Consider the following 16,146-nt stretch of genomic DNA (forward strand, 5'->3'; position numbering starts at 1 on the left):
TACCATAATTGGACCCTGTTCTAAAATAGAATGATATTTGGTAAAATAACCTGTTTTAACAGTAGCACACATCGATAAATACCCTCCTAAATTGTGATTTAAATCAAATCCAACCCGACTATAATTAAAAATCAAAAGCCCAATTTATTATACATTTAAGGAGGATAGTGATAGGACAGACCTGGAAACCCCTTAACCAGAAAATAGGGGCATCACCCAGAGGGAGTTGGAGAATTCTTTGAACAGGAAAGAAGGGTATCCCTGAAACCAGCCAGTGAGTGAAACATTGAGATTAGAACAATGATTTCCAACTGTGAAATGGAAATAGCAAAAGTGCAAACAGAAGTATTTGATCAAATTACTCAGTTAAATAAACCATCCAGTCTGCCCAACCATACACGCTCTATAAATTAATCATTTACTTTTTTAAATTATTTTTAAAATTTCTATACCGTCTAATTCCTAGGCAGTTTAATTTAAATGTCTATAATGCTAGATTGGCTTTTAGCAGGAGAAAAGAAAAGTGAGAGGATTTAGAGGCATTTGAAGGGACCAAAAAGAAGCCCAGCCATGCACAGTATTATAGTAAGAATAAATTTTGTAACCTGGCAACAAACAGTAACCAGTATCCCTGGGTATCTCAAAACAGTCCAATTCAAAGTCTCCACTAACACTGGTAGAGAATTCAAAGACCAGTCCTCATAGTATTATAAGAAAGTGTTTATTGTATCAGCGCTAAGAGACAAGGAGGATTCAGCAATCAGACTCCCCTTCTGAACTATAAAGCTCTGTGCAGTACCCTATATATAGGGTTACCATATGGCTCCAGAAACAGGAGGGCGGACTGAAACATCTATGTTTTACTTCCCTTGAAAGCAACGGAAGTACAGAGGACAGACAGAGACATCTGGGCTTTACTTCCATTTTTCTGGAGCCATGGAGGGGCACAATCAAAAGAAACGTCTAAGTCCGATTTGCATGCAGTGTGCTAGTCGCCCAAAGTCAGCAGCGCCACAATGTCCATTCTAGAAAAGTATGTCTAAAAATTATTTTTTTTGAAAATTATCTATATGTCCAGGCATTTGATCATCCAGACCGCCACTACGTCTATCTTTATATCACATTCTCAACCAAAAATTTATACAAGACCATTTGGATGTAGTTGGGGGCCAGCATTGTGATGGACTGGACTTTCACAAAAAGGGTGCCACATAAACATCTCAGCAGAACTCCCTTATAGATTATGGTGAGCCCCCCCCCACACACCCTCAAAACCCCACTATACCCACCTGTCTTCAACCCCAATGGTTGCAGGTGGCACCATATGGCAATAGAGTAGGGTTTGGGGGAGGGGGGTTTGGTAGGTTCACATTTTCCACCATGAATGTAGTGGTTAGAGTGGCTTATGGGCCTGGGTCCTCCTCTCTATGTTTTAGTAGCCCACTCCTTGGACAACTTAAGCCACCTCTGTGCAGCTATACTAGGCTTTCCTATAACAGGTGCTGATGTTCCGGAGGCAGATATGTACATTTTTATTCTGAACTTTGTAGGGGTTCAACGGGGCCAGTGAACACAAGGGGGGTGTCTTTACTTTGTCCCTGCAGTGGTTATCTAGTCACTTTGGATACCTTTTGGGCACTTATACCTGTCTTTACATTGTCTAACTACAACATATAAGTTCAGGCAGTCTCGTCAAACGTTCGATTATCCCTGCAGGACGACTAAGTCTAGGTCGGCCCACATTCTGCGCTAACCAATCCTCCAAAAATGCCCCTTTCAGCTCTGGGTGCACAGCAGGATTCAGAGGCCTAAAAAGTCCCTGGATACATCTAAAAAGCCATTTTGATTATCGGCACTTGGACGACCTGTCTTTTAGATCGTCCCAAGTTACCAACTTGGGCGGGTTTTTAGATGTATTTAAGTTTCAATTATGAGCCCCATATCAAAACCCTACCTATATACCGTATTTTCGCGGATATAACGCGCACCATTGTAAAACGCGCACAGGGGTATAGCGCGCAGAAATCACGATGATATGTACAAAAACTTTTCTATACCGCGCTCAGGCATATAACGCGCATGCTGCCCGACTCTCCTCTGGCCACCCCGACTCTCCTTTCGCTCTCCCCGACTCTCCTCTGGCCACCCCGACTCTCCTTTCGCCCTCCCCGACTCTCATCTGGTTGCCCCGACTCACCCTGACTTTCGGTGCACTGCCCCGACTCTCCTCTGGTTGCCCCGACTCACCCTGACTTTCGGTGCACTGCCCCGACTCTCCTCTGGTTGCCCCGAATCACCGTTCACCCGCCCTGACTTTCGGTGCACTGCCCCGCCTCTCCGTGCCTGTCCCCCTTGAAGTCCTGTCCCCCCTTGAAGGTCTGCCTGTCCCCCCTTGAAGGTCTGCCTGTCCCCCCTTGAAGTCCTGTCCCCCTTGAAGGTCTGCCTGTCCCCCTTGAAGATCTGCCTGTCCCCCCTTGAAGTCCTGTCCCCATCCTGAAAGCCTGATGCCCCCCCTCGACGTCCGATTCTTCTCCCCCCTCGGCAGGACCACTCGCACCCCCACCCCGAAGGACCGCCGCCTCCCCGACAATATTGGGCCAGGAGGGAGCCCAAATCCTCCTGGCCACGGCGACCCCCTAACCCCACCCCGCACTACATTACGGGCAGGAGGGATCCCAGGCCCTCCTGCCCTCGACGCAAACCCCCCTCCCCCCCAGCCGACCCGCGACCCCCCTGGCCGACCCCCACGACCCCCCCACCCCCCTTCCCCGTACCTTTGGAAGTTGGCCGGACAGACGGGAGCCAAACCCGCCTGTCCGGCAGGCAGCCAACGAAGGAATGAGGCCGGATTGGCCCATCCGTCCTAAAGCTCCGCCTACTGGTGGGGCCTAAGGCGCGTGGGCCAATCAGAATAGGCCCTGGAGCCTTAGGTCCCACCTGGGGGCGCGGCCTGAGACACATGGTCGGGTTTGGCCCATGTGCCTCAGGCCGCGCCCCCAGGTGGGACCTAAGGCTCCAGGGCCTATTCTGATTGGCCCACGCGCCTTAGGCCCCACCAGTAGGCGGAGCTTTAGGACGGATGGGCCAATCCGGCCTCATTCCTTCGTTGGCTGCCTGCCGGACAGGCGGGTTTGGCTCCCGTCTGTCCGGCCAACTTCCAAAGGTACGGGGAAGGGGGGTGGGGGGGTCGTGGGGGTCGGCCAGGGGGGTCGCGGGTCGGCTGGGGGGGAGGGGGGTTTGCGTCGAGGGCAGGAGGGCCTGGGATCCCTCCTGCCCGTAATGTAGTGCGGGGTGGGGTTAGGGGGTCGCCGTGGCCAGGAGGGTTTGGGCTCCCTTCTGGCCCAACTACACAAAGTACGGGGAAGGCGGGTGGGGGTGTCGTGGGGGTCGGCCAGGGGGGTCGCGGGTCGGCTGGGGGACGGGCGGAGGTTCTTGGGGGGGGCGGTCTTTGGGGGAGGGGGTTTGCGTCGAGGGCAGGAGGGCCTGGGATCCCTCCTGCCCGTAATGTAGTGCGGGGTGGGGTTAGGGGGTCGCCGTGGCCAGGAGGGTTTGGGCTCCCTCCTGGCCCGATATTGTTGGGGAGTCGGCGGTCCTTCGGGGTGAGGGTGCGAGTGGTCCTGCCGGGGGGGGAATGTATCGGACGTCGGGGAGTCGGCCGGGCAAGAGGGCTTGGGCTCCCTCTTGCTCCGATCGCGGGTGCGGGTGGGAGCGCGTGCGAGCGGTCGTTCGGGGTGGGGGTGCGAGCGGTCCTGCTGGGGGGGTGAATCGGGCGTCGGGCGGGGTGGGAACTATGTTTAAAAACTTTTGTATACCGCGCTCAGGCATATAACGCGCGAGGGGTATGCGCGGTACGTAAAATCACGTATAACGCGCGCGTTATATCCGCGAAAATACGGTAGTATTACAAAACTGTGATTTCCATAAGTGCACCCAGACTTGTTAGTGCATACACATAATACTGATTAATAAAATAACACTTGCTAATCTTGCTAACTGCCCCTCACTAATGAGCAATACCCTCTAACAGAAGGTACATACAATGATAGAAGCCAGACATGCGAAGTTTACAAAAGTCGTTCAAGAGTTTAACTTGAGGAAGTCGATGCCTGACCCTTCACATCTTCACAAACTTTTGAGGAAATCAAATTCTGCAAAAAACCAGTTTGAACTTGTAAGACAAGTTATACTATGTGTCAGGCATTTTACCTACATAAAACACATCCCAATTATTTAAATAACTTCTATGTGACCATCTCATTTCATTTCTGTGTAGGCCTCCTGTATCCTAGCAAACGCTTTCAGTGAGAATTACTGAATAAATTACATTAGGGATTTCTATTCCGCCATTACCTTGAGGTTCAAGGCGGATTACAAATGGATTGTCTGGAGATTAGAAGCATTTAGGGAGTAGATTGTACATTTCTTTGAGTTGTTAAGGATTACAACTGAGTTGTCATGATATTGGAAGTTCATATGTAGCAATTGTAGGTGATGCAGGTGATGCTTGGGACATTTCTGATTGTGTTAGTTCGGTTTTATGTGTTTTATGAATAGAAGAGTTTTTATTTCTTTTTTGAAGGTTTTGTAGATTGTGGTCGTGGTCAATAGGTTGTAGAGTTGTGGGTCAAGTTTTGCAGCTCCACTAGCTAGGAGATTGTCATACAGTTTTTAAATTTTGACGTTTTTGGTTGGAGGGTGTGTGAATGGTGCGTGGGTTCTCCTATGTCTGGTTGAGGTGGACTGAACTAGTCGATTGTTCCAATAGGCTGGGCTGTCTCCGTTTATTGCTTTAAATAGAAGGCAGTAAAATTTGAAGTGTATTCTCGCTTGTATTGGGAGCCAATATGAGTCGTGGAATGCCTCTGTGATGTGGTCGAATTTCTTCAGTGAGTAGACCAGTCTTAGGGCTGTGTTTTGTATTGTTTGTAGTTGTTTTATCATGGTTGTTGTGCATGGGAGATATAGTTTGTTGCAGTAGTCTATCAGGCCTAGGATTAGGGATTGTATCAAGAGTTGGAATTGTTTTCTGTCGAAAAATTTTTTGACTTGCCTTAGGTTTCTCATGACTGCGAATGAATTTTTTTATTGTTTTGTTGATTTGTGGCTGCATTGTATAGCCTCTGTCTATTAGCACTCCCAGAAGTTTTAACGTGGGTTGGATGTGGTATGTTGTAGAGTTTATGACAAGGTTTATTATGGTTGGGGTTTTGTTATTTTTGAGTAGGATGAAGTTTGTTTTATCCGGATTTAGTTTTAGTTTGTGGTCTTTCATCCATGTTGCTATTGTTTCAAGTGTTCTGTGTATTGTATCTGCCATGGATGGTGCTGGTTGATCGAACGGAAGGAGAATGGTGATGTCATCTGGTCTGCACAGCTGTAGGAGGTTAGACTTTGTTTGTCTAGGTAGGAGCCGAGGGAGGCAATGTATAGGTTGAAGAGTGTGGGAGAAAGAGGTGATCCTTGGGGTACTCTGCAGGGGTTAGACCATGGCTCGGATCACTGAATACTGGCTACTGCATTCTCCTACATTCCTTCTATTTATTTATTTAAAAATTTATATACCGTCTATATCCTAAGCGGTTTCCATAATATAAACATGCATAAATTACAAATCAAAACTTAAAAATTTACAAACTGCCATTCACTCCAAGATCGAGTAACAAACTTCACTCACTCCCTACAAACAATTCACTGCATATCAAACCCTGCTAACAGGCTAGCTATGACATAGATGGTCATAACTATCTGCTTTCAGACTTCAAAACCAACACTGAAACTACTTATATTAAATCCTAAACTGTTTTGGCTTTACACATGGGCATCCACGAATAGCTTGGTTTTTAACAATTTTTTAAAACTGAAACAGTCAGTGCATAATCTTACATGTCCCGACAACTTATTCCAGAGAGACACTCCAGCAATTAAAACATTTTTGATTTTGCGGCCACGTATACTGTCTTCTGTTTTCGTTAATAATCTCATTCCACCTTCTGACATCAAAGATCTGTTTGGTCTATAGACTTCCCAGAGAAATTTAAACCAGTAGGGGGCTGATTGATACAAAATCTATGAAAAACTGACTGTGACTGTACAATTCATATTACCAGAAAACATAGATCTATGATTTTTTTCAACAGCAAATGAGGTCAACGCAATTTGAGCACCTACAAATTCTTGCGAAACAGTACCTGGTGATAATGAATACATGACTGTGCCATTTTCTACAGCATCAGGGTCCTTTGCAAATAATGCAACTACCAACATATCTTCTTGCTGGGCTTCCAAAACCTGTAGCAAAAATATAATTATTTGAAGATTATAGATTGCACAAAACATCTAAAGTCCTTGTATTATCAAAGGTCACCAAGAGACCAATGGGCCATATTTTGCCTAATCCTGGGCTGCATCAGGGTAAACAATCAGAGAGAATAAAAATACAAGTTCACTTGTAGATTTTATTTTTAATTTATGGAAGAACTTTACTAAAAGTGTCAAATATATACAATAAAAAGTGTGCAAGATAACCTCCACATCATCACCAAGAACAGCAAAGCCCCAATCACTTCCATAGAAACAGATTTTATCTCCTTTACAACTCCCTTTCCTGTAAACTTTGTACAAAAGGTATGCAAATGAAAGTTCAAAGTGCCCAAGTGCAAATCAGAAAGAATTTTGGCAATGAATGTACTTTATCCAATCAAGCAGGCATTCATACAGAGATCAGAGGCTTCCAAATAATCTCCCATTTCAAGAGTGCCCCTTTTCTTTGCCAATAATTTCTCCATGTCATATATAGGGTTGTCAGATTTTACCATAGTAAAATCTGTACCTCCTAGACCCACCCCCCAGGCCTGCCCAGTTCCACAAATCCTCGCGCTATTATGCTCCAGTCCCGCCCTAGCCCCGCCCTCGCTGTCTGCTCTAATTGGGCAGGAGGAAATTTGCACATGCACGAATTTCCTCCTGCCCAACGAGATTTAGAGGAAGCTTTTCAAAACCCAGACAAAGTGCCGGGTTTTGAAAAGCTATCTGGACCCCCGGACATGTCCTCAAAAAGGAGGACATGTCCGGGGAAATCCAGACGTTTGATAACCCTAGTCATATATATATACCACAACTTTCCAATCCACTTTTGATGAGAAGGTACTGCTCTATACTTCTAGGCCCCAGTCATAACCAATTTAGCTGCATTAAAACAATGTTCAAGAAGAGCATATTTTCCCAGGGACAATTCAATACTTTCCTATTAAAGAGAAAAATACTCACACTGCAGCTTATAATGACTAGCTTTGATCTTAGGACAGGTCCACCAAATATGCCCCATAGTTCCTTTTTCCCCCACTTCTTTTGGCACTTAGGACAGGTTCATCAAATATGCCCCATAGTTCCTTTTTCCCCCACTTCTTCTGGCACTTAGGACAGGTTCACCAAATATGCCCCATAGTTCCTTTTTCCCCCACTTCTTTTGGCACTTAGGACAGGTTCATTAAATATGCCCCATAGTTCCTTTTTCTCCCATTTCTAACGGCAAAGCATAGAAACCACAAGGAGAAGATGGTTAAGGAGAACAAGTGTCAAGTAGCACCTGTAAAGCACCTTAGCGTTATTCTCCCAAAAGAAAAAAGGACTTTAGATTTTTTAAAAATCTCTATGCAATCTTAATTTTTCTCTTCTGATACTGTGCCTCTAATACAGTCAGGCCCTTAAAATTCATTAACAAATCGAATTTGCAGTAAATTTAACTCAAAAATTAAAACAGCAATCAAATGTCTGTCACCGGCCTTTGGTTTTGCCTGGAAGAGAAGGTAGCACTTGCTGTGTATACCATATACTATATTGTAATGAAGCAAGTAAATAGTAATACCGCTAATCAAAGTGTTAACTTCTACAAAGTAGGCTCTGAGTTGAATAAAGCAAGCCCTAATTTAGAAGAGGCACGCTAGGTTTTAGAAATAATATTAGGGTCAAGAACAGAAGGTATACAAAATATTACTATTAAAGCATGCTTCTAAAAATGAACATCTACAACACACTTTGCAGATACCATAACTACTACATTTACATTTTAGATAAACACTATTTATTTTTGGCTTTTACTCATATATACTGTAAGTAACTCTTGAAGGAGCCTAGACATTTGCTAACAGCTAGGAACAATGGGCATCACTGCTGGTTTCTTGATGGTAATGCAAATAACCACCCAAAATATTCAACTCATTAAGGCTTAACACAGCCCACTTTGGCTGTATAGTTAATTATATCTTAGGAGGTATAGAGAACATAAAAATAGCCTTACTCAGTCAGACCAATGGTCCATCAAGCCCAGTAGCCCGTTCTCAATATGATGTCCAAATCTGATTTTGAATGTTTTACAAAAATAAAAATACAATGTCAAACATGGTCACTTTCAAACCAGAAAAACCTCTTAACCTTTTGGTTCAAAATTCACCTTACTTTAGACATTTTTTTGTGCTCAATGAATCTTTCTTTAATTGCCATTTTTAAACAAAACATGTCCGATCTTCCTGTAGGGGTATGCAGCAGTGAGGACATAGTTCTAGCTGCTCCCGATGCCCCCTGCAAAATCTGCAATTGATCGCTGTGGAAGAAGGGGTACCCCCTTACCACCAGCAGAGCCTTTCTGGCCACTTGAGACCTAGATGGTAGTGAAATCATCGAAAACAGGACAGACTGAGCCCTCGTTGAGGGAACACAAGATGGCGGAGGCCTCTCTGGCTTCTCCTTTGCTGAGTTCAGAGTGGGCGGTAGAGATTATAGCGGAGGTGAAGTCTGCTGTGGAACTTACCTTAGGCAGACAATTGTAACAAATTTTGGATAAGCTTGAAGTAATGGACCAACATTTTCTTGCACTTACAACGGATATCAGAGCAGTACAGGAGAGAGTCGGTGTGATGGAAGACACACTGCAGCCATTGTCGGAAGACTGCAAGCGCACCAACAAGAGACTGGATTTGGTTGAGGTGAAATTGGATGACTTGGAAAATCGTTCACATTGAAATAATCTTTAATATGCTTACCTGGAAATCATTACTGACAAAGAACTTAAATCTTTCCTGGAAAATGGTTGACAGCTTCCCTTGGACTTTCTGGAGTGGCTGGGCCTTTGTACATCGAGTGGGCTCATAGGACTGGCCCACAGAGGGATAAGAGCGAGCGACCCTGAACTGTGATTTTGAAGTTGCTCAATTATCGCCACAAAGTGGAGATTCTGCAGGCTCTAAATGCAGGCAAATCGCTGGAGCATCAAAATGCGAAAATCCACTGCTTTCAGGACTACTCAACGGTTCGCCATGCTTTTAGACCCATATGCACACAACTGATCAAGCGCAATGTGCGTTTTAGCCTACTTTACCTAGCCAAGCTGCAAATTATATGGAATTGCATCCCAAAACTTTTTGAATCTGCTGCAAAGGAGTATATTGTTACATTATCAGCAAGCCCAGAAGGTGGTATACATTGCTTTTACCCATTAAAAGAAGCTTTTCTTTCTTCCTTCTTTTCCTTTTATTTTTAATAGTCTAGAGTTATAACGGCCTGCCAGTACCCTCTCCTAGATCTCAGGGGAGAGAGCAAAGACCTGGCACCTCCGGAACAGAATGGCCTGGTTTGGCTCGGACTAGTTTTTGGAGGGATAGAGTGATCTCTCTCTCAATAATACACTGGACTAACTTTGACTTTTTTTGTGCACCTTGGGGCCTTGTTTCCCTGGTTTGACAATGGTGAATTTGGATGTTTTACTGAATCAAGCTGTCCTTTTCTCTTGTTTTACTTCCCCTTTGGAATGTAGGGAACAGATGACAATATTATATAGCTCTGGGGGGGGGTCTTCTTTTGTCCTGTCCAGTATGTGGAAGGAGTGCTCCTTACTGGATCATTGTGTGTTTTACTTTTTGCTTTGTTTACTGTTCATGGCAAAGTAATCGTTGGAGCCCTGGGAGGAAGGGCAGAGTGCTTTGGCTGTGGATCTGGGGAGTGGGGAAGTGGGACAGGTGGGAGGTGGTTGGGGAGGGTTTGGGGGTTTGTGGAAGGGATAGATTGGGGGGGGGCAGTAGTAGGGGTTTGCTTGAGAAGTGTGTATGGATGGTTGGTCTGTAGGATGTGGCTGGCAGAGAGGGGTTGTGAATTTTTTTTTTTTTTTGCTTTTTCTGGCTGGGAGGGGGGGGTGTGTGAATTGTGGCTGGGACAGCCCCTTTCCCTTTTTTCCTGAGTACAGTTTTTTGTCTTTTCTCATTTCTACAGGGATTATCTAATGGATAAACTTCTCATTTGGAATGTAGGGGGTATCTCATCCCCAATTAAACGATCTAAAATTTTACAACCTCTGCAATGTCAAAAAAATCGATACTGCCATGCTTCAAGAAACCCACTTGGGAGCTAGTGAACATGTTAAACTACAAAAGTGGTGTGTGGGTAATTGTGTAGCTTCCTCGGCACAAGGCAAAAAGGACGGAGTAATTATTCTCTTTCGTAAGGGGCTTATCCCCCAAGTAGATCAGGTCTGGGCAGATTTGGAAGGGCACATAGGTCATATGCAAAGTTACAAACCATTACAAATCAATGACACTTTGCAATGTACAATATATGTGCCTAACAAATATGACAAGCAATTTCTGCGACATAACTGTGGCCCTTCTCTGCTTAGACATGTCTAATCTAATTTTAGGGGGTGACTTTAGTTCGGTGTGGGACCCTCAAATGGATAGATTTAAGGGGTCAGGGGTGGCGAACAGGTCTCAGGGAATTTTCTCCCTAGGAGGTGCCTATGCAGATCAGACTTTTTGGGAATTTCTTCTGAATAGGTGAAAGGAATACAAGGTGAATACCGTATTTTCGCGGATATAACACGCGCGTTATACGTGATTTTACGTACCGCGCATACCCCTCGCGCGTTATATGCCTGAGCGCGGTATACAAAAGTTTTTAAACATAGTTCCCACCCCGCCCGACGCCCGATTCACCCCCCCAGCAGGACCGCTCGCACCCCCACCCCGAACGACCGCTCGCACGCGCTCCCACCCGCACCCGCATCCACGATCGGAGCAAGAGGGAGCCCAAGCCCTCTTGCCCGGCCGACTCCCCGACGTCCGATACATCCCCCCCCCCCGGCAGGACCACTCGCACCCTCACCCCGAAGGACCGCCGACTCCCCAACAATATCGGGCCAGGAGGGAGCCCAAACCCTCCTGGCCATGGCGACCCCCTAACCCCACCCCGCACTACATTACGGGCAGGAGGGATCCCAGGCCCTCCTGCCCTCGACGCAAACCCCCCTCCCTCCAACGACCGCCCCCCCCCCAAGAACCTCCGCCCGTCCCCCAGCCGACCCGCGACCCCCCTGGCCGACCCCCACGACACCCCCACCCGCCTTCCCCGTACCTTTGTGTAGTTGGGCCAGAAGGGAGCCCAAACCCTCCTGGCCACGGCGACCCCCTAACCCCACCCCGCACTACATTACGGGCAGGAGGGATCCCAGGCCCTCCTGCCCTCGACGCAAACCCCCCTCCCCCCCAGCCGACCCGCGACCCCCCTGGCCGACCCCCACGACCCCCCCACCCCCCTTCCCCGTACCTTTGGAAGTTGGCCGGACAGACGGGAGCCAAACCCGCCTGTCCGGCAGGCAGCCAACGAAGGAATGAGGCCGGATTGGCCCATCCGTCCTAAAGCTCCGCCTACTGGTGGGGCCTAAGGCGCGTGGGCCAATCAGAATAGGCCCTGGAGCCTTAGGTCCCACCTGGGGGCGCGGCCTGAGGCACATGGGCCAAACCCGACCATGTGTCTCAGGCCGCGCCCCCAGGTGGGACCTAAGGCTCCAGGGCCTATTCTGATTGGCCCACGCGCCTTAGGCCCCACCAGTAGGCGGAGCTTTAGGACGGATGGGCCAATCCGGCCTCATTCCTTCGTTGGCTGCCTGCCGGACAGGCGGGTTTGGCTCCCGTCTGTCCGGCCAACTTCTAAAGGTACGGGGAAGGGGGGGGGGGGGGTCGTGGGGGTCGGCCAGGGGGGTCGCGGGTCGGCTGGGGGGGAGGGGGGTTTGCGTCGAGGGCAGGAGGGCCTGGGATCCCTCCTGCCCGTAATGTAGTGCGGGGTGGGGTTAGGGGGTCGCCGTGGCCAGGAGGGTTTGGGCTCCCTTCTGGCCCAACTACACAAAGGTACGGGGAAGGCGGGTGGGGGTGTCGTGGGGGTCGGCCAGGGGGGTCGCGGGTCGGCTGGGGGACGGGCGGAGGTTCTTGGGGGGGGGGCGGTCGTTGGGGGGAGGGGGTTTGCGTCGAGGGCAGGAGGGCCTGGGATCCCTCCTGCCCGTAATGTAGTGCGGGGTGGGGTTAGGGGGTCGCCGTGGCCAGGAGGGTTTGGGCTCCCTCCTGGCCCGATATTGTTGGGGAGTCGGCGGTCCTTCGGGGTGAGGGTGCGAGTGGTCCTGCCGGGGGAGGGGGATGTATCGGACGTCGGGGGGGGCATCAGGCTTTCAGGATGGGGACAGACCTTCAAGGGGGGACAGGACTTCAAGGGAGGACAGTGCACGGAAGTCAGGGGGGGTGAACGGAGAGTCGGGACAGCGCACGGAAAGTCAGGGCGGGCGAAAGGAGAGTCGGGCAGCATGCGCGTTATATGCCTGAGCGCGGTATAGAAAAGTTTTTGTACATATCATCGTGATTTCTGCGCGCTATACCCCTGTGCGCGTTTTACAATGGTGCGCGTTATATCCGCGAAAATACGGTAATGCCCCTCAGAGTGAGGACTCGGTCCTTTTTTGGGATGCGGCCAAGGCTGTTCTGAGAGGCCATATTATTAGCTTTGCCAGCCATAAAAAGAGGGCTAAAATTTATTGGTGACCTCTAGATTGCAAAGAAGCACTCTTCTCACATCTAACTTGAGCAAAATGCGGTCCTGTTTTCTAGAACCTATAGGTTGGAACACAGGTAAACAGACCTCCTGATTAAAATGAAATGCCGACACCACCTTCGGCAGAAAGGAGGGAACCAGTGAACAGGGAGATTCCAGTCTCCGAAATTCTGAGGAAAGGCTCTCGACAAGAAACAACCTGAAGCTCCTAAACTCACCAGGCTGATATCACTGCTACAAGAAAAATCCAAGAGGGATACTTCTTCTAAAGGCTCAAATAGAGCCTTGGCGAGGTCTTTGGGAACCATGTTAAGGTCCCACGAAAGGAACAGTGGTTTGATTGGTGGTTTAACATGGAGAGCACCCTTCAGAAATCTGGCAACGTCTGGGTGAGACACAATCATAGGTCTATGGTCCCGGGCTGTGAAACAAGAGCCCAACAACTTGGACCTGAAGCAAAGCCACGGTGAGGCCCTTTTCAAGGCCCGCTTGAAGAAAAGCCAACACCACCAATACTGGAGCAAAAAACGGCTCCACACGTTCTTGAGCGCACCAATGCTGGAAAGTCCTCCATGCCTTAGCGTAGGCAGAAACTGTAGCCTATTTCTTAGACTTGAGAAGAGTGGCAATGACCATTTCTGAATATCCTTTACGCTCTAACGCATCGCGCTCAATAACCATGCAGTAAGAGCAAAGCAATCTGGATCCTCCAAGCATACTAGACCCTGTGAAAGAAGGAATGGATGCACCTGCAACCTGAGGCCCTGGCCTGTTCAAAGACGCATCAGATCTGCATACTATGGCTCAAATCTTCAACTGAAGAATCAGTCTGCTCCCTTGTTCTTCACCATTGCCATAAGGTTGAAGTGGGGACGACACCGGTGCTGAACAATGGCCTGAAATGCTGCCGGAGACAGCATCCATTCGCCCAGATCCAAGGTCTGTCTGCTAAGAAAGTCTGTTTGAGCACTGTCCATTCCTGCTTTATGTGCCACCGAGAGTGCCTGGAGATGACGCTCCACCAAATGAAAGAGCAGTGTCAATTGCCAGGGAGGCCTCTTGGTGCCTCCCTGGCAATTGACATATGCCACCATTGTGGTATTGTTGGAGAAGACTGACCGAATGGCCTTCCAGAGTCTTCTGCAACTGCACCAGATTCAAATGAATGGCTGGCTGTTCTAGCCTGTTGATCGACCATTTCCTCTGCGAGGGCATCTAAAGCCTCTGAATTGGATGGTAGTTGCAATGGGCTCCCCATCCCTGGAGACTGGCATCTGTTGTTAGAACCACTCAGGAAGCAATCCACAGAGGCATGCCCTTGGAAAGATACTGAGGAAGAAGCTACCACTCCATGCTGTCCAGGGTTGACATTTCTGCAACGCATTCATCTGTGGAGACCAGCATGAGAGTAATGCATGCTGGAGAGGATGCATGTGGGCTCTTGCCCAAGGCACCACATCTACTGTGGCAGCCATGGATCCCAGGACCTGAAGATAGTCCCATGCTGATGGAGCTGACTTGCCATTAGACAAGAAATCTGAAAACACAACTTCTATCTGCGTACCTCTGGTAGATAGACGCAGCCAGTTGCCATGTAAAACAATACCCCCAGATACTCCAATGAGTCGGCGTCAAATTGCTATTGCAATTATTCACAATCCAACCCAGGTCTTCCAGGGCCCAAATCACCTGTGTGCTTCCCCTTGAAGAACGAGGAGGCTCTAATCAGCCAGTCGTCCAAGCAGGGGTGCACCTGCAGACCCATCTTGTGTAGGTAAGCTGCTACTACAACCTGTCGCCAGGCCAAAGGGTAGAGCTGAAAACTGATAATGATTTTCCAGGGCATGAAACCTGAGAAAAACTTCCTGTGAACTGGGAAAATGGGCCTCTATCAGATCTAGAGAGGCCAAGAACTCTCCCAGGGCTACTGTCACTATGACAGATTGAACCGTCTCCATGCGAAAGCGCAGAAGTCTGAGCGCTGCATTCATGTGAGTAAGGTGCAGGATGGGTCTCCAATAGTGGAGCCTTTCTTTGGCACAATAAAGTATATGGAGTATCTGCCTGAGCATTCAGTGGCACTGGCTCTATGGCCTGAATATCGAGCAACCTTCTCACAGTGGCCAGAACCCTGGCTGCCTTTTACGGGTGCCCTATGGGAGAGTCCACAAACCAATCCATCAGAGGCCAAGGTAAATTTCAGCTTGTATCCGGACTGAATGATGTCCAGAACTCACTGGTCAGACAAAATCTGAACCCAGGCCTGCAGGAACACTAAAAACCTGCCCCCTATATGCAAAGGGGCATACCCCCTCAACCCAGCCTGGCATCATTGTGAAAGATCAACCCGGGAAGCAGAGGTCTGGGTATGTCTGGGTCCAGAGAGCCTCTGCCTGTAGCCCTGGGAGAATCTCTGCAAGATGGAACTGGACTGGAATACTGTCGAGAGTGACTGGAGCCACGAAATTAGAATGCCCTAAGCCTATAGAGGTTCTGGGTCTACTATCAGGTAGGGTCTTAGGGCAATGGTCCACCACAGACCATCAGAATTCATGAGATCATCCAGGCCTTTGCAAAATAATAACTGCCCTTTAAAAGGGAATCTGGCTTTAGAGGTGGAATCGCCAGCCTAATGTCTGATCTAGAGCATTCTACAAGCAGAAATGGAATAAGCCGACGCTTTACCCAGGTCACAAAAAATATCATACAGAACATCAGCTACATAATCCACACCAGATAAAAGAAGCCGAGGAGGAAGCTCAACACCTTCACTCTCCAAAGTGCGCAGCCTGGAAAGACAAGCATGTGTGGCAAAGGACAACACCAAGGCAGCTTTAACTCCCAAAGCTACTGCCTCAAAAGTCTCCTGGAAACAACATCCACTTGGCGGTCCTGCATGTCCTTCAGCACCATGCCGCCTTCGTTCGGAAGGGAGGTGCGCTTCGTAACCTAAGCAATCAAGGAATCCACTTTGGGCTAACTAAAACGCTGCTGACACTGCTGTACCATAGGATACAGACAGGACATGTCTCTTGTTACTTTGAAAGACCCTCTGGAGAATCCCACTGCTCCAAGATCAGGATACTAATATCAGGATGCCACGGAAATGGCGAAGACTGAGCTCTCACTCCACACAGAAGAGAGGAGGAAGTAGAAGGAGCTGGCTGAGTGACTAAATTCAACTCAAGCAGAGACTCTGAAATAAGATCCAGTAAGGCAGCAGACTTAAATAAATGCAGAACTGTGAAATCATGCCCTGGTTCTAAAACCAAAGCAGGATCTACA

General features: G+C 48.3%; 1 protein-coding gene across 5 annotated transcripts in view; it reads right to left on the reverse strand.

The window, feature by feature from the left end:
- The window catches only part of DCHS2 (dachsous cadherin-related 2), a 203,801-nt gene that overhangs the window by 108,345 nt on the left and 79,310 nt on the right, over positions 1-16,146 (reverse strand). For all 5 annotated transcript variants that reach the window (XR_004539141.1, XM_033941022.1, XM_033941032.1 and 2 more), the window contains exon 7: positions 6,189-6,288. Coding sequence is in view for 4 of the 5 variants with exons in the window: in XM_033941022.1 (XP_033796913.1) it covers positions 6,189-6,288 (100 nt within the window). In the remaining variant the exon portion in view is untranslated. The remainder of the gene's footprint in view (positions 1-6,188; positions 6,289-16,146) is intronic.

Source organism: Geotrypetes seraphini, chromosome 1 (assembly GCF_902459505.1).
Source record: "Geotrypetes seraphini chromosome 1, aGeoSer1.1, whole genome shotgun sequence".
Classification (NCBI taxonomy): Eukaryota; Metazoa; Chordata; class Amphibia; order Gymnophiona; family Dermophiidae; genus Geotrypetes; species Geotrypetes seraphini.